Consider the following 20,473-nt stretch of genomic DNA (forward strand, 5'->3'; position numbering starts at 1 on the left):
TTAGAAAATGTTATTTCGAATTGTCACTTAAATAAGACTTTATGTATTTCGATGACGCCCAGTCCTGCTACGGAATTGCAAAGCGCGATCGTGAAGGAATCCTAAAAGTGAGAGCAGGCAATAAGTTGGACACATCGAACATGTATTAGGTTGGTGCAAAAATAATTGTGGTTTTGAAGCATGAACTTTAAAATAATATATCTCGGGTTAAAATGAAGTTATTTAATCAAAATAGGAACCATTCGATTCTATACATTTCTGCCGACGTAGTACAAGTTTGTTTATTCCAGTATTATAGAATTCTGGTGTTTTAGAGGCGATGAACTCTTCAACTGCGTTTTTGGCTGCTGCTGGAGTTTTGAAGTTCTTCTCACGCAGAAACATTTCCAGATGTTTGAATAAATGATAATCCGTCGGAGAAAGGTCCGGCGAATACGATGGATGAGGCAAGGTTTCGTATCCTAGTTCATTGAGTTTCTGTACGGTGATTCGTGAAACATGTGGTCGGGCGTTGTCATGCAATAGGATAGGTCCCTTTCGATTGACGAGTATTGGACATAAATCTTTCAACTTTTTATGCACTTTGTCGATTTCGTGGCAGTGTTTCACTGATGTAACAGTTTCACCAGGTTTGAGAAAATTATAGTGGATAATCCCTCTTCTGGACCACCAAACAGTGACCATAACCTTTTTTTGATGAAGTTTTGGCTTCGGAAAATGTTTTGATCTTTCATCTTGATCTAGCCACTGAGCAGAACGCCGTCGATTATCATATAAAATCCATTTTTCATCGCATGGTATGATCCGATCAAGAAACGGATCGTTTGTGTTCCGTAACAGCAGAGCAGAGCAAATCTCAAACCGACGAAACCTCTGGCTTTCGTTCAGCTCATGCGGTACCCACTTATCAAGCTTTTTGCATTTACCGATTCCTGATAAATGGCGAATAACTGTTGAATGGTCAACATTTAGTACCTCTGCAACCTCACGAGACGTTTTACGTGGATCTGATTCGATAATGGCCTTTAATTCGTCATTGTCGATCAGAGAAGGACGTCCGCGACCCTCTGCGTCTTCAAGACTTTCGTCACCATTACGAAACTTCTGAAACCAATGTTGAGCCGTACGCTCAGTCACAGTTCCTTGGCCAAATGCCTGATTAATATTGCGAGCAGTTTCTGCAGCTTTTCGTCCCAGTTTATACTCATACAATAATATCGTTCGAATTTGTTTGTTTTCCATCTTCACTTTCCTGGCCAAATACAGCTACAAATAAACAGGCAGAAACAAGTCACAGACATACATCGATAAAGCCAACTTCACGCTTTGGCATGGTATACTACATGAACATAGTTACAAAACATCTCACTTCAGAGAGGTAACTCAAGTTTTTAATCGCGAAAACCGCAATTATTTTTGCACCAACCTTATACATAAGTGAATGTATTACGTGATATAGATGTCCGCTCGATTTTTGTAACGTAGACCCACTCGAGATGCGAAAAGACGCGTAGGGTATGTTGACGTGGCACTTTGATTGCGGGTAATTTCGAGCAAGATTCAAGGATAGTATCAAGTACATACGCTGTTGCTCGGCCACGCACACATGACGTAAGGCCGCGTATCTATGTAAGTAGCCGCGTATACGTACGACGTACGGCCGCTGGATGACTCGGTTAATTTATTTAAGCGAGGAAGAAGGGTTAGGCGAAGACGCCTGGCCGCCAACAGTGCCATATTTCGCGCCACCTCCGCATAGTTGGTAGCAATTACGAGCTCGCGATTATTCGTCTGGAGTGAACCAGTTTGCGGGCTTTCAGTCGCGTCGTCTTTACTCACGAAGACGCCCACTTTTCATGCAGCCACGTCTCGACGTTCCTTTGTTTGTTTCGATTCTGTAAAATTACCTTCCTTCGATTTTAAATGTTCGGATTTCCTTCGTCGCGAGAACGAAATGTTGTCCGCCGTCCTGAAACCTATCTTTCTATCGTCTATGTAGGTACGCGTAAAAGTAAGTCGGGTGATACCATTCTTAATTTTTTAACAGTTACCGACGAATATTTCTTATTGTTGTAAACTGTAAACGAAAAGAATATAGGTTATCTTTAACACTAGAATTACCGATGATCAACATATATCTGGACTCCAGAGCCAAAGTGCATAAAGTCACAGTTTTCAAACTTTAAAGGAGGGTAAATCAAAGATGCAAAAACCTTGTAACTTTGGAACCGTTTGGTAGGAACTGAACTTAAAACAAGTCTGGTATGTACATATTTACCTACGCTGTTTGGTTTGAAATAAGAGATGAATGGATTTGATATCATGTTTACATTATTATATTAAAAACTAACCAACTTGGAGATAAATAATTTTTACTATCGGAAAGAATGACAAATTTTTTTTTAAAAAAGTCGACTCAATACACTCTGGTCCAGATGTTGATACATATGTACATATGTACCTATATCGATTTCTATCGGTACGATTAACATGACAAATTTTGGAAAATATACAAATTTGTAAATTAAATAATATCTTCACTTTCATGTACTGCAACGACAGTTGTGAAAGGTCTGAGAGAATACATTGTTATAACTAGACTGTGGATTTTATGCATTTATATCCAATAGGGCTTTGTCTAATACAAAAACTTTCGTCACATATGTATATGTAATGTGTCTTCTGCTTTATTCTGAACCTAATAAGATATTCAAGAGAAGAAATAAATTCCTGTCTGTGCTGTTGTCGGGAAAAATTACTTTAGAAAATCTCATTTTGCATAAAAATCCGCAGTCTATGTACTTATAACATTTTAATCGTTGTTATAAGAGTGTAGGTACCAAACCAGTCATTTTTAATACTTTGATAGTTCTATGTAGTGTTAAATATCAACGATATACAAAAACGGGTTGAATCATTGAGCTGCTTTAGTTAAAAATTAATTCTGGATAAGTTCTGTCAGAATGTAAGGCATTGTCTTTATGGTAAACGTACAATATCAACAAATATTTGGGGGTAGATGAAATGTTGTACATGCAGAAAGTCGCTCTAAATTCTCATGTCAAGAACAACTTTTCAACATTTCTTTAACAGTAGGTGCATTATGCATTATTGAAAATATAATTCCTTTGCAAACATTTGGAAATATAAAGATATGTTAAGTAAAAATAATATTATTAATAATGAGGTAATGTGTTATGGAGGTGGTAACTCACAAATAACTTGCATATATTACTGAACATTAATATTCACTGGCTATGTATTAAAAGTCAATTAAATCAAAATTACATATTATGTGTACACGCGTTGTACTTTTATAATATTTATGACAATTCTATGGAAATATTTATACTTAACTTATATTTTACAGATATTTATTTCTTCCTATTGTGTATTGAAAGTGTAAAAACGACCTGATTTTGTAATCGTAAATGTACTTTATGAAGCGAATATTTTGTAATGAACGTTTATGCTCACGTTTTGTAAATAATATTATAAACTCGTGTATTATGCTGTACAAATTTCCATCGTTTTATGCTGTTTTAATTACATACAGCTGCAGACAAAAAAGTTACCACTTTTTCGATTTGCTTTATTTTTATTTTTTATCATGAACATAAAACTTTACCGTGTGTTTAATACATTGTATTCCGTTCGAGAATTAAAAGCCGTATAAAACCTAGTACATTAAGGTTTTAAGTTGATGTTAAGAAATAATAGAAATACATATGAAGAATCCGAAAATTGGTAACTTTGTTCTCCGTTTCTGTATAGTAAACATCCAAATAATAAATTTATTACAACTGTGTACTGTCGATTCTGCCTAATATATTTATTACAAGACTTAAGCATGCGAATACTTTCTTTAACCACTGTATACATACGTATACTTTTTAAAGTATATATGTACAAAATTGCTTCACCAAAGTCAGATCGTACATTTTGATTATTGCATCGTGAGGATGCAACAAAAATGAATAAAATGTGAATCGTATTCGAATGGTAGGGAAAATGGGGACGAGATTGAATTAACCATGTTGTGCAAAACAGTTAAATGGTTCCCATGAGCGGCCCCGTCACGATAGAAGACCCGTATCTTCGTGTAGCACAAAAGTATTAAACGAATGAATGAATGAATGAATGAACGAATGAATGTACAACCGCCGAAGGCTAGAATGAATGAGCGGCTACTCGTGTGTCGTATGAAGGAAACAGTCTGGAAAGAATGGAAGAAGAGAATGAGGAAGGATGAACCGAATTGGAAGAACGATGGTGTAAATGCTGGCGGCACTATTTAGGTACCCACGTGCAAAGATTTTAATCGATGCGTCTTGAAGGTCACCTTGAAACTTGTAAAAATTTCTAGATATTCACAATTTTTAATGGGAACACCTTTTTTAATAATACTAACAAATTTTTTTACTTATGAAAATAACCTTAATTTTGGCGGAATCATTAAAAATTTGTATAAAAAATACATGTACAGATTATAACACATAACTTTCAATTTTAAGTGTAATTTTGTTTAGGTCTTACGCGATTGTGATGTTGGCAAACAAATTTGTACATTGACTTCGAAATTTTAGCCCTTCTGAAATACAATCTATTACAAGAAGAATTACAAATAAGTCGTTACACTCACGTTAGAAACAATACCTAGGACAGCTACCTATGTATATTTAAAAGGGAATCGTGAAAAGTATTTGGAATTTCAGATCTGGTGAAATACTTTGTACACGATTCTAATATTTATAGAACAGAGGTTCGCGTATACGTAATTGGATCGTGTCCATTAAAACGCAAAAAAGAACAAACGATGCGCGTAATGAATATCAGACGGAAAAACGGGGTTCGAAGCGGGGGAGAGACGGCTTTTAAAGGGGTCGTCGAGGAAGGGATAAGCGGAGCGATACGGCCGGAAATGTGTCGTGTCGCAAAGACCTAACGACAAAGAGAGAACGCGTGGTCAAGACACACGAGAAAGATGTTCGTAGGCGCTTTATTCGACTTTATTAGACGCGGTAGAAACGAGCAGTCGCTCGTTTATACCACCAACTAAACTCAGCAAAACGGAGTTTACAGGGATGCTTCTTCTCTTCGTCCGCATAGCACCAGCTGACACTAACACGCTCACCATGATCTTGAATGGCTTCAATTAGCTTCGTTTAGGTCTGTAATTGTTTCTTGTGAATTCCCGTAGAAAGCATCTTCTAGCGGCGTCCTGCGAAATTGCGATCCTCATTGAGAGACAGAAAGGTAAACGAATAGAGTAGATACGAGGAAAGACGTGACGACTGTGTTCGGGGCAAGTACATATCTGGACCCCAGAACCAGAGTGTATCGAGTCCACTTTTTAAAAACAAAACAACATTTTACATGTTTCCCGTACCAAATGATAAAAATTAAGTACTTTCTTCTACGTCATTTAGTTTTAGTGGAAAAACAATATTATGTCCAGTGAGAGTCACAAGTGAGTATACACCTCGAGAACACGGCGTTTATTTAACAATTATTAGATATATGTTACATTTATGGAAAAGTTATTTGAAAAACATAAAGTGTAGATTAATGGTAATTAAATGTAGAAAACGTAATTCAATCTAATAAATAATACAACATAAAATAGTTGAGCATCTGTAAAAATATGAATCAAAAGTGAGTATACACAACTAATTACGAATGATTTGTCTTCATTTATTAATAAAATTACGTACATTTAATACTTTGTTGGTCCACCTTTAGCTTTAATTACGGTAGCTAATCGTCTTGGCATGGATTCAACCAACTTACATGTTGTTGAAACAGAAATATCATTCCATACTTTTACTAGTTCGATTTTAAGGTTTTCCTTGTTCGTAATTTTTATTTTGCGTAAGTTCAAATCTAATATTTCCCACAAATTCTCTATTACATTAAGATCTGGGGATTGTGGTGGAGAATTCAGTTGATTTTGAGCATTTTGTTGCAACCATTCCTTAACAATCTTTGCTGTATGTTTAGGATCTCGATCTTGCTGAAAGATCCACGAATCTGGCAACTGAACTCTTCTAACACTTGCAGCTAAATTTGTTCTTAAAATATTTAGGTATTGAAATCTATCCATCGTATTGTTAATAAAAGCTAATTCCCCGACTCCAGAGGCTGCCATGCTACCCCAAACCATAATATTACCACCGCCGTGCTTGACGGTACTAACAAGATTTTTCGGTTCTAATTCCGTATTTTTTTTTCTCCAAATTTTTGGTTGCCTTTTTCTTCCAAAAATTTCAAATTTACTTTCATCAGTGAATAATACGGTGTTCCAAAATTCGAGTGGTTTGTTTATGAATTGTTTTGCGAATTGCAATCGCAAAACGCGATTCTTTGCACTTATCGCTGGTTTCTTGCGTGGCACACGGCCATGCATACCTTGAGAATTTAATGATCTACGAATTGTACTCGCACTTATAGATTTTTGTTTTCGCACTTATAGCTTTTATTAACAATACGATGGATAGATTTCAATACCTAAATATTTTAAGAACAAATTTAGCTGCAAGTGTTAGAAGAGTTCAGTTGCCAGATTCGTGGATCTTTCAGCAAGATCGAGATCCTAAACATACAGCAAAGATTGTTAAGGAATGGTTGCAACAAAATGCTCAAAATCAACTGAATTCTCCACCACAATCCCCAGATCTTAATGTAATAGAGAATTTGTGGGAAATATTAGATTTGAACTTACGCAAAATAAAAATTACGAACAAGGAAAACCTTAAAATCGAACTAGTAAAAGTATGGAATGATATTTCTGTTTCAACAACATGTAAGTTGGTTGAATCCATGCCAAAACGATTAGCTACCGTAATTAAAGCTAAAGGTGGACCAACAAAGTATTAAATGTACGTAATTTTATTAATAAGTGAAGACAAATCATTCGTAATTAGTTGTGTATACTCACTTTTGATTCATATTTTTACAGATGCTCAACTATTTTATGTTGTATCTCAAATATTATTTATTAGATTGAATTACGTTTTCTACATTTAATTACCATCAATCTACACTTTATGTTTTTCAAATAACTTTTCCATAAATGTAACATATATCTAATAATTGTTAAATAAACGCCGTGTTCTCGAGGTGTATACTCACTTTTGACTCTCACTGTAGGTCCATATCGTGTTATCAGCCAAACAGTGTAAAGTCCATCACATAGGAGACTTGATACAATATTCACCATTTGTACATATCGAGACTTGCCTTCTGTGTCCATTAAATAGTTCGAAGGTAGCGGTTGTTTCTCGTCAAATTCTAACCAAACGGTTCCAGAGTTACAGCGCTGTTGCACCTTTGATTTGCTCTCTTCTAAAGTTTGAAAAATGCGACTAGAGACGGCTCTCGATTATTGTCCTGAACTCGGGTCTACGCTGGGACAATAATCGTATAGGGGAAATGCTTCAGATCTTCGTAAGTTCGTCTTGTCAGACTTTTTCGCTTTCTTTAAACATTAGGAATAATAAATGTACCTACTTATAAAATAATTGTAAATTATTAATAATTATTAGTTGATAATTATAATAGAATGGGAATTGTCGTTCACCTTTATTGCCGGAACTGTGAATGCTCAAAAGTGTTTTTTATTTTTTATAAAATCTTATTTTATACTGGAAAGAAGGAAGATACTCACCAAACGTAGCCATATAAATATCTATATGTTAGCTATGTATCGTAGATTAAGTTGGTAAAATAAACAATTCTTTACAACATATTGAGTTTGTTTAAAAGTTTGTTTAAATATTAAATTCTGTTAACTCGACGTCTGAAAATAAGACAAAATTAAGATCAGATTGCATCATACGAAGTGACTGTTTCTATAAGTTGAAACACAAACACTGTATTTCCCCAAAAAAAATAATTTTCACTCAATCGAAATATTTCCCACCATCACTCGTATAAACATGACTGGTATTAAACTGAACCCTAGAATCTTATCCAGAACTGTCATGTGTCGCAGTGAAATTGCATGTTTAATTTGAATAAGCATTTGAAATTATTTACAAATATATTATATATAGTATAACCAAACGGCAGACTTTTAGAAACATATTAGTCAAAATTAAAATTTCATATTGTTTCTATAACCATGTTCTGTTTCATCTTGAATTCGATGTTGGAAGTGTTCCAAATCAAGCATTCAGTGGTTAGGGAAAGATAGGTCAGCACAGAGCTGTTTGCGCAGTGGTAGGCTTCCGTTCTGTCTCGTTTCATTGTATTTTTCAACGTACAATCGTCAATGTTTTCTATTCCGTTGACTCAACGACGAACTGCCGGTTGTATTAAAAGCATAAATATTTGGAATATTCAATACCATTTATAGTTAAATAATGTTTATACGGTTATAATGAAAACTGAAAACTTAACACTTTATTTGATAATTTGCGGATCTTTTTTTAAGAAAATTGATTTTTTTTATTTAATAAATATAACAACGCAGGCTAGGTTAGGCTATATTTTTATGAAGAAATGCTTGCAAAAGCGTTTATTGAAATTAATGCATTTTTGTTTATGCGTGATTTTACTAAATCAGAAATGTAAGTATGCATTTAACCAAATTAGTAAGTGCGTACACTGATTAGGAAATGTACACCTTTATTGAATGAACGCTTTTACTGTGACATACATATGCATACATACATACATGAAGCAAATAAAATGAATAACAAACGTAAAGCGATCTATGATTGTAGGCTCTTGCTTTCGCTTCTGTCTTTTCTTGTCCAACATATTAAAATGTACTGCATGTGTATGTAATCGTTACAGGGAATAAACGTAAAAGCATATACGATTACATACAATTCTTCCCTACCGGTTCTACGCATGCGTCCGCGTTTCTCTTAACGAGAACGTTGAATCTGTAGTAGAAGATTTAAGTGCACCAAACGAGACAATAAAAAATTTTCTCGCCAATGAAAGCTGAGACTCGTTCCCTCAGGGTATACTTCCTGCTTAAACGTCTGACTCGTTCGTGTTCGAGCATGGAATAGACCACAGGGAACGAAGAAAGAAGGTGAATTAAAGTGCAATCAGGGCTTGGTGTCTTTGTATCCACACTTTCTCCCCTTTTCTCTCTCGCGCTTCTAACGACCGACCATTTAAACCAGCCGTTCAGCAGTACTTAAATCTCATAACATTTAACTGCGTGGCCACCATCTTGATCAGGATTTCCTTCTTTCGATGGCTCGACTCGATCGGATTATTCTATCCTTATTCAGTTGGTGTAAGCGCGTAAAGTTTACGCTTGCATTCGGAAAATTTTCTGCAATGAATAGAAGTTGATGAAAAACTTTTTATCACAATTATAAAGATATGTTAGTTTATTGGTTACAATAGCAACTTTGTAACAAAATCATGTTTCAACCCTCGTGTACGAATTTCATCTGAACTCGGACGTTAATTTTTAATTATATTCTTTATCCTACATAGAAATGTTTAAATTCACTTAACACCAATTGTTTACACATGTATAACAATCAAGCGATCTATAAATATATTTTCGTATACTCCTTTTTCCTCAAGGAAGAGAAATGCAACAATTTATTGAACAATGCACAATGATTAATTAACACCGTTGTCACTATAGATACATCGATTCTCAGCACCAACAATCTCTTTTTAACTGTGATTGTCTTTGTTCTTAATACGTATTTCACAAAGTAACCGCATAGTTTTGGTTAATATTATAACGAAAGAACGTTTCTTTCCTTTAAGTTATAACTCTGATCGGATACTGTTGATCTTAACTAAGTTAAAAGTTTTAGTGTTAAATTCACTATACAAATAGCTTTTGAAAATTAGCTGGACCAATATCTCTTTTCAGGATCATGAATGGACTTACACCATTTTCAAAATCAGTGGTTTGTGCTGGATTTATGAAATTTTAATTACGTAAAATTGATGTTTTATGCCTCAATTCATTTCTTTTTATAAACAAGAGCAGGAAAGACGCTGGATGCTTGGAAAAATTAATATTAGGTACATTCTATTTTTTATTCTCGATCGTTATGTGTAAATATTTTGAAATATTCATGACGCACGGGCGGTACGTAAAGCAACAACTGTATCATATCCTTATACATACCTATATATGTACAAACTAAATAGCAGGGATAATTTATTTAAATCTCTATTTCTATTTAAACTTGCAAATTTTAAACTAAATGGCAGTAATACAATATTTCGCATATAATTAATCAAATATTTTTATATGACGGTGTCAATGCGATATTTTCTTCTCGATTGATCGAAGCAAACGAATATTTTGAAATTTAAATTACAAATTGTTGATAAATAAAAGCTTCGCATTAAACAACATAGTTTTTCTAATTTTTTCCAAAAATGGACCTACCCCACTTTCAAAATAAACGGTCCATGTATCGAGTAGTGTTCAAGAGATGTTGATGCGTCGAGGGGGTGGCTTTGGCTCGTCTGTGGAAAGAAAGCGCGGACGTGGGAGGGAACCGAGTGAATAGATAAGGCTCGTGTTCTTCTTCCCCTCGTCCTCTTATCACGGTTTTGCGCGCGGAACTTGATCTCATCCTTCGGGATAGGAGACGAGAGCAAGCGCGTGCGCTTGCGTGTCGCGTACTCTGCGCGAATACTTGCCGCTTGCCGCCAACCGAAAGGAGAGGGACAGAAAGAGAGAAAGACCGCGCGAACCAAGCGCGAAACGAGTGGAGCTGACAGAATGACTGAGTGACACTCGGCTGACGTCCCTTCCGGTGTGTCTCGTGTTACACCAAGCCTGTTAAGCGTTTATATATTGAAGTTACGGCATTGGGCGCGTGCCACCCACTTGCATTCTCTGTACCGACCATTTTTTTTTTCCGACTCCCCCTCTTTACCTTGACCCATCCCCAAACGAGACGCGACGCGCAGTGCTTTAAAACAAGCCCTGTGTTTAAGGTGATTTTCGCAAATTTTTTTTAATAATTATTATAATAATTTACTTGAAAATTAAAACAGAATATTCCGAAAAGTTTCAACTTTCGATTGCTATCAAAAAATTGCAAGGTTTTACTACGATCAAATTATTTATTGAACAAGAAACTTTTAATGACTTAGCCGATATATCGGCTTTTTGGGCATTCCGAAAAATACATTCAATTTTCAATACACGTTTTTATAAAATGACACTTTATTTTTATAAAATAAGTTCATATAGTGAAACATATATGTATAGTAAATTTACTGTATAGGAATAATAAAATTAAAAAAAAAAGAACATGAAAACATCTTTATTTTTAAGAGAAATATTTTTATTTTAATAGGTACCTTAAAAAACACATATGTTTCAAGGTATTTTGTTTGTTGACGAAACCCAGAAAACTTATAAGGTACTACATATAAGGGTTAAAAGTGCGTCACGCTCTGTCGCAGATTTTTCCATCAGCAAGGATCCGTAGTTTCACTGATGTGAACTAGATCTCCACGTTTTCGATCTAGAAATTTAAGTATTCCCTCGAAAAAAAAAAAAAAAGACAAAACGAAAGAAATGGATCTATTTAATATCGACACAAGGTTCTAGACGTTAAAGGGTTAAAACAGTATTTTCGATTTTGAATGCAGCTATAAATAATTGCAGCGACGTTCATGTTAATTTTACAGGTTAAGTATTTATTGCCATATGGTAGTAGATTAAATTACAAATAATTTCTCAATTAATATCGATCGCTTTATCTTTTCTATATTATTGGGTTGTTCGGAAAGTAATTTCGTTATTTTTGTGAAAATGAAAGACAATTATCGTATAATGAACAAATATTGTATTAAATTATATATTGGCCATTCTGGTCCAATAACTTTTGCCATCTTTCTGGTAGTAGCATGATTCCACGCTCATAAAATTTTTGGTCTTTGCTGGCAAAAAACTGATCGGGGTGGTTTTTGACCTCCTCATTTGAAGTGAAGATTTTACCGTCTAAAAAATTTTGCAGTGACCGGAAAAAATGATAATCCGAAGGTGCCAGATCTGGAGAATATGGTGGGTGTGGCATTGTATCCCATTCAAGCTGTAAAAGCTTTTGGCGAGTGACCAAACTTGTATGAGGTCTCGCATTATTTTGGTGGAACACTACACCTTTTCTGTTGATTAATTCTGGCCTTTTCTGTTGAAGTGCATCATTCAGTTTGTCCAGCTGATGACAGTAGACTTCCGAATTATTTGTTGTGTTATCCGGTGAAAGCTAAAAAAAAACGATTCCTTTAAACTCCCACCAAACAGACAGCATCACCTTTTTTTGATGGATATTGGCTTTGGAAATGCTTTGAGCCGGTTCATCTTTCTTGCTCCATGATCTCTTGCGTTTTACATTGTTATATACAACCCATTTTTCGTCCCCAGTAATGATGCGTTTCAAAAATGGATCATTTTCGTGACGTTTGAGAAGCGAATCACAGACGTCAACGCGACGACACAAATTTCTCTCCGTGAGAACATGGGGAACCCATATATCGAGCTTCGAGGTTAAACCCAGGCCTTTCAAGTGGTCATAAACAGTTGAATTTGATAAATTTAACCTCTCGCCGATCTCACGTGTTGTTATTCGCCGGTTTGCATCAACTAATGCCTTTATCGTGTCTTTATCAGCTTCAACCGGCCTTCCAGAACGTGGTGCATCTTCGACATCAAAATTGCCGGATCGAAATTTTGCAAACCAGTTCTGGCACTGGCGTACTGTCAACACATCTTCTCCATACACATCGGTTAATTTCTTTCTGGCTTGAACAGCATTTTTACCTTTTCTATAGTAAAAAAGTAAAATATGACGAAAATGCTGCTTATTGCTCTCCATATTTAAAAGGGCACCAACCAAAAACTACTGCGTAGAATCAATTGGACTTTTTCACACACAAGCCTTGCTATATCAGCTCTCAAAACATATAATGATTATGCGGCTTAAGTGTGAAGTTGGGTGCAAAAAAATACAATTAAATCCTCTGTCGGGAAAAAACGAAATTACTTTCCGAACAACCCAATACTAGTCGCTTATTTCGCAGCGCGAACAATACCTACCACCGTCTAATCACACGTAATTGTGATTGAACAAGAACGCGCACGGTTCTTTCATCGATTCCTGTTAACAGTCGTGTAAGTTCTGAATACAATAGGGGTCTTTTTGTTCCACAGCTGTGCCACTTGCGTATACATATACATAATACGCGCCACTTACGAAATCGAGCATCAGAGGGTTAAACCCGATAAATCTCCTTCATTCGCCCTATCGCTCCGTCTTTTTCTCTTCGTTTTCATTTCTCCTCGACACGCACTCGCGCATCTTTGTTCCCGAGATGGCGCGGCGTCCTGTTTGTTTTAAAGGGTCACAAAAACTGTTCAAATGGGCAACGGGTCAACACGTTGAGTATGTGGACACGTTTCTCGTGATCCCAACCGCACCCCTGGGCGAAATATGGCCCTGTGTCAAATCAGCCGTTAATACGTGCATAAGAATACATTTTCCACTCCTGAATAATCGGTTACGGTAACCTCTACTATCCCCATCCTTTATAAGCCGCCTAGGCATTAATATTATCCTACTGTAAAATAACAGTTACGTTTCGGTGTTTCATTGAACCCCGAACGAATTTTGCGAATTTCACAGATCGTTAAGGCAGCAACGTTCAACAACAGAAAATCCTGTGATTTGACTTTACATTTCGTTATTCTGGTTAAAAGATACATTATGGAATTCCTATATGCGAGTAATTTAGTTTTAAACTGCTGCAAGTCGGTTATATTATTTTCTTAGAAACGAACGACAATAATGTGTTGTTAAGGTGTCGTAATTGATATCCGATTGCGGCTATTTAAGGTGGGATACTTTTTATCAATTTTACCAATTTAATTCGAATGATTTATATTTTAAAGTACTTACCTCAAAATACTTAAATGTAAGAAAAGTTTACGAGTAAGTGGAAAGAACAAAAATTTTTGTTCCTTATTGTCTCCCGGAAGATAGGTACATTCAAACGCATTGAAAACTAAATTTGAATACTTTGATCTTACCATTCAATTTTATTTGATCGTTTACATACATATATGTTATCCCGTACCATCATAATGTCCGTAAAAATATCTATAACCTCCTAATTTTTGATAAAAATATCATTTTGCTGGCTGCAACATTATATGTTGAAAATTTTAAGAAAAATAACAAATTACATTTAAATTTTGCAGAGTACAATTCCGTAAGTTAAAATTTCATATTCTATATAACTTCGCATCGAAAGTAAAATAATCTCAATGAAGTTAATATGAGTAGGTAAAGCAGTAAACCTACACACTTTAAGAAATTTACGTTCACGCACCTGAATTTATGTCACCTCCAAATAGCTACCCAATATGAAAGGTATCGGTACCGCTTTTAAATTACCCCATTAAATTCATATAAATATTAACTACACTCATATCTGTAAGTTTAGTGTCGAAATAATGAGACGGTAACTAATTTATTAAGGACAATGATAGAGATTTTTTAATTTTTTACTTCAGAATTAAGAAAACCTTTAGAGTCCGAAATTCATAATTATTTGTCTGGTAGTTTGGTTAGAAAAAATTAATGGAAACCTATAAAATTGTTATTACGTGGGATCAACAACAGACAACCTGTTCACCGATTTTGTATTCGTATCTACACAATAGCAGATGTACTTGATTTATGTAAATATTCATAAAAAAATTACAATTACCACGGAAGATCAACGCTTTAACTGTACCATAACTGATAATATCCTTCGATCACTGTAAAATAAAATTCTGATTTCACCTGTGAATTTTTCCAATCAACGATTCAATTCACCTCCATTAATTATCTATACTATATTAACGTACACGTAAATAATAATAACGATACACATACACACGGTAACTAATTTTTTCTGAAGACAATTCCGACAAGATATTATTTGATTGCTGAAACATTCCTACCGCATGAATCCTTTTACTTCCAAGCGTAGATCATAGTCATAGCAAGTCATTCATTGAAGGCTCGTGTCAAGCCGCCCGTTCTCGGAAATACGGAATTCATGAATGAAGCCGGCAACGGCACACGTACTACATACGTAAGAACGATAAGAATAATTGTGAAGTTGTCTAGGGGGCAGCTGTTAGTGGTCGCAAGTCAAGGAGTTTGACCCGTGGGCGCAGCCGTCAATGAGGCAAGGGACTAACCAAGACCCAGGATACGAGGTCGTCTACTTGACCTCACAGCGCGCGCCGGATGCCACCGTTTTTCTCTCCAGAATTGACCGATTCAATTGGAACCAACCACGCTTTGACTTGCGAAAATTTACGAACAGAGCTTTCTTCGTTCTTCGTCCTTTCTCGAACCGCGGATACGCGGTCGACTCGCATCCATTGCGTCGCGTACTCTCCTCGAGGCTTCCATTGCCGCTTATACGAGGCCTGTCAGAAAACTAACGGGACTGATACCGTAGAAATTTCTACTGTCATGCTACCTACAAATCAACATTATCTCCTCCAAGACACTTTCCTTAGAAAGTCGTAAACCGTTGTTAGAAGTTGATCCAACTTTTTCAAAGGGTGCTGGAAGTCTTCATCTGGAACTGCTTTCAGTTGGTCTGTCACAACCTATTGGATGTTGTCCACAGTCCCAAGATGGTCTGGGTTAGGTCTGGAGGACTCCGATCACGTGAGCAAAGGGTTTAAAAAAGATCTTATTCGCATAAAAACTAGTTCACGGAGAGTAGAGACATTCTAGAAACAATTCTTCACCAAAAAGAGTACCTAATCCTTTGGTGCTACGACTACAACCTCCTTGCTCGTTTGATCCGACTTCGTGTGACTTTTTCTAACAATGAAAAAACCAACTTCGAGGTCGTCATCTCAAAACCGTGGACAACATCCTGTAGATTGTGACGGATCAACTGAAAGCAATCCCAGTTGGAGACTTCTCCAACGGTTTCTGGTTTTTCAAGGGAACTATCTTCAAAGGGATAATGTTGATTTTCAGATAACTTGACAATACAAATTTCTACACCATCGTACTTTCTGACATATACAGGGTATTTCACCTACCTTAACCACCTAAATTAAATATATCGCTTATTTTGTATGATAGAAAAAATATCAGGGGAGAAAAATATTCTGTTCGAAGGCGCCAATACGGTGATGGGCCGAATTTTTTCTCTCAAGGTCATTTTTTTCGAGATTTCAAGGTCATCGAATTTTATTTTAATGGGACTACATATTTTCAGTACAACACTCTTATAGCATATAAGAAAACAAATCCAACGAGGTGCAATATGTTGACCTTCACGTGACCTTTAGCGAAAAAATCATGAAATGTTTGTCAGTAAGCTCAGTACGCGTTCGGGGACGGTAAATGAAGGAAGTTCAATTTCATTGGAACAGTGTACCGTGTAATTGTCCCTTGTGCTTGTAAACAGACATTCGTATTCTCCTTTCATCGGCTGAAGTATGTTTACAAGCATTATTATCAAAGTAAATCTTAGGGTTAAGGTAAGCCACTTGATTTCTTTCTGTGGGGACACCTAAAAAGTAAAGTTTACAATGATGTTCCCACAACAGCAGAAAACATGCGACAAAGGGTTCTACATGAATGTAGATTAATTACTGCAGAGCAACTTAAAAATATACAGCAAGAATTTATTTACCGCCTCCAAAGATGTATCCAGGTTCATGGTGCACATTTTGAACACCTTCTAAAATAAAGATTTAACTAAAAACTGTCGCAATGCAATTGAAATTCCTTCATTTACCGTCCCCGAACGCGTACTGAGCTTACTGACAAACATTTCATGATTTTTTCGCTAAAGGTCACGTGAAGGTCAACATATTGCACCTCGTTGGATTTGTTTTTTTACATGCTATAAGAGTGTTGTAGTGAAAATATGTAGTCCCATTAAAAAAAAATTCGATGACCTTGAAATCTCGAAAAAAATGACCTTCAGAAAAAAATTCGGCCCATCACCGCATTGGCGTCTTCGAACAGAATATTTTTCTCCCCTGATATTTTTTCTATCATACAAAATAAGCGATATATTTAAGGTGGTCAAGTTAGGTGAAATACCCTGTATAAAACCGTTACTTTTCCGACAGACCTCGTACATTATGCTCTGCTGCATCGCTGGAATCAAGAGTTTGAATCCTTAGGGCTATGTCTGTAAATATTTTCTTAATGGCAGGCAAGATCGAAAGCAGTTTGTGGACGAGATTATGAACGCTACGTTACTTCAATTCCAGGTAACGTTGATATTTTCCAGAGACGCGAACCGCCGATGGTGAATATAGGGTTGCGGCCGCGGCGACTGCTCGATGCCGAATAGGGAGAATGGATCAAATTATGTAAAGTCACAATGGGAAAGCTTAGGGGTTAGGACCTCTTATGCTCTAATGCATCTCGGACTGTTTCGTCTACCGAGGCTGGTAGCCTTCCTGAAATCCTTGATGCGTGTATCTACACGCATCCTGGCAACACGTGACTCACTGACAATACCGCACGATCACGTGCCATTTGTGTTCGTTCATCTATTTTAGATTGAAACTCGAGCGAAAACAACACATGAAACTGTTTGCGAATCTTTGTCGATCGAACGTTTTCCAACCTGGAAAAGGGTCAATGTTATTTTGCTTAATGTAGATTCAAACCTTTAAGAAAAAGTTCAGGTGATTTCGAGTATCTTGAGGTATGTCATATGGAAAATCACTATTGAACCGTTTATTTATATTAGGTAATTATCTTTGTAACATGTATGTTACGATACAAATATTTGGTGATCATCGTTAAATAATCATCCTTGTTTCGTCATTTAAAATGAAACATTTCGTTTATAAGTTCATTTTTATATATTTTTTCAGAAGATTTTTATAAAATTCAGAGAAATTCAGAGAAATAATGTAAAATTAAAATATAGAGAATATACTACACCCACTTCTAACATTTTTTCAACCATTTTTTTTCTAACCAAAATATTCATAACTTTTTAGCCAACCGAGTTTGTTAATTATTATTATCAGTGAAGATAAAGTATATTAAGCAGATATTTTTGATTTTACATCTTTCTTTAGTTTTAAGGGGATAATGTGAACTATTTAGAAACTTCGGATAACTTTATTTAGTAGCAGTTTCGGAAACAATACAGATTTACTTGCTGCATAACCTATATTTCATACAAAATTGATTTACGTAGAAAATAGTTGGCTCGTTAACGACGGAAACCTCAAATAACTATTAATGTAGAAAAAAAGAACTTATTCGCTTCTGAAAAATGAAGTTGAATGTGAATGAGGATATAGAAAAAAATTTTCAGATTCTTATATTCAACAATATATGTATGTATAGGTATGTATTTCAAGCTGACAAAATTGCCACCGAGTAACATTGATACATATGATAAATTTAAATCTTTAGTTCTAACATATGTCTTTGCAAAGAGGACTATGCAAAACACTCTAACAAACTTTTCATTTTATTCACAACTTAATTATTCTTTTGATGGGTCATCTGTAGTTAGACATTTTTTAAATTCAGCAGCATCAAATTGACGTTTGAAGGCGGCCAATGGTACGGAATGTCTGCTGTATAGACCGGGAATAGATGGATTTGTCTAACTAAAAAAAATGTTGTTTCACATGTAAATCAAATTTCGAATCTTTAAACGCACTTCTTTCAAAACGACATTTTCAAAGCACGTGACCACGATTAATCGAAAATTGCTGAACGGATCCGTTTCAAATTTTGAGGATTTACTTTAGGTACAAAACGAAAGATTGCATTTTTCAATGCTTAGCTTTTATTTTATGGTCGAATAATGAACATTTTTTTTAAATAAAAATTGGTCACTTATCTTTCAACGTCCACCATTTCGTCCCAAATGATTTGTTTCTAAAATACCTCGATTATACATATATTAGACAAACTAATATATTAATTAAATTGTTCTGAAATTTCTTTTGTCAGATAATCCAGGTCTGAGCAAGTGTGGTCACAGCAAACTATCTTTTTAAGATGACTTTTCGGGAAATCTTGCATATCTCTGAAAGAAGTCAATATTTTTGCATGAAAATCTATCAAACTTCGGTTGAAATGTGCCTTTATTAAATACAAAAACTCCCTTGAAAATAAACGTATACGCTTTTCCTTGAAAAATTCCGAAAAAATCTGTCTTCTTCCTCGCAACTACAGATGGCCCTTTAATTCAGGACATGACTCTTTGTTCAATTCTAGCTTCCGTAAATTAATTAACAGAACTGCAAGATTCGCATAAAAAATTGCACACAGCTGATTTTATAAGAAATGTAATTCGTGAGTAGTGTTTATTCAGATGTGAGTTGAAAACGGATAACGTGTACCTACACGAAGGGTGAAAGACCAAGTGTGTCGTGATTGATTAGTCACGGTACCCGCGTGGAAGAAGGGTGACTTTAAGTTTCGTCGGGACAGATTACTTTAGGCATTAACTACTTAGTTCTGTGGCCGATCGCCAACAGTACGACAGACCCCCGCACACGCGGTGACCTCTCGATACCCGATGACCTCTCGTCTGCACGGATCACAACCCATAATGGCGTCAAATTACTCCTATATTGTCCTGTAATAACGAAATTGCTTATGGCTGTTTCTTTTTTCCATCCACTCTTGACAAATATTGACGTCGTTGCGTCAAGCAACGTCGACCTCGGACTTACACTGCCGCTACCTTACACCGTCAATTTTTTTATAGAATATAGTAGTTCATTTACATAGCAGTATAATAATTGTATGCTTTGTAATTATGACACCAACATGTGTATTCAATATCTCACTTGTGTTTGAAGATACAAGAAAATATGAGGTAAAACTATTATTTGGTTAGAAGGAGGAATATATTTTATTATAACATATTTTTCGAAATTTCACGGTCATTGATGTTTTAAATGGGAACACATAGGTATTTTTATCCGCGTGGCGTAATAGTTGAGATCAAGAACAATCCAATGACCTAAAATAGTATGACCTTCATGTGACCTTGAGTACGAAATATCCATAAATGTATGGGAGTAGATTTAAATAATGAAATAACTATGGTAGAAGGATTAGTGTACAGAAAGTATCGAAGTTTATGGACGTCACTTTCAGCATTTATTAACAGAAATTTTCTGCAAACTAAAAGCAATATAAAATTGAGGTACTAAAGGTGATCACGTTAGGTGGAATACACCCTGTAGAATATCATAATGGGATAGTAACGGTGTTGTATATACATAATTTTATAATAAAAATAGAATATATACACACATATATATATTTTTTTTTTTAATTGATGCAATGAAATCAATTGTCAATAATTTAACTATTGATGAAGTATTTCTAGAATCCCTAAGTCGACAGTATTGTCCTACAACACCAGAGTGACGAATCAAAATCATTTCAATTAAGCGACATGAGTAATCGCATTGTTGATTCACCAATTAGAC

The 20,473-nt window shown here is 35.5% G+C and overlaps 1 protein-coding gene across 1 annotated transcript; it reads right to left on the reverse strand.

Moving 5' to 3' along the window:
- Window positions 1-222: 222 nt before the first annotated feature.
- Window positions 223-6,406, reverse strand: LOC107195074 (histone-lysine N-methyltransferase SETMAR-like). The gene is made up of 2 exons (XM_015584843.1): window positions 5,753-6,406; window positions 223-1,266 (listed from the first exon to the last, which is right to left on the reverse strand). Exons 1-2 carry the CDS (start codon window positions 6,404-6,406, stop codon window positions 223-225), a joined length of 1,698 nt encoding a protein of 565 aa, XP_015440329.1.
- Between the last annotated feature and the right edge of the window lie 14,067 nt (window positions 6,407-20,473).

The sequence above is a fragment of the Dufourea novaeangliae genome, unplaced genomic scaffold (assembly GCF_001272555.1).
Source record: "Dufourea novaeangliae isolate 0120121106 unplaced genomic scaffold, ASM127255v1 scaffold50, whole genome shotgun sequence".
In the NCBI taxonomy this organism is placed as follows: domain Eukaryota; kingdom Metazoa; phylum Arthropoda; class Insecta; order Hymenoptera; family Halictidae; genus Dufourea; species Dufourea novaeangliae.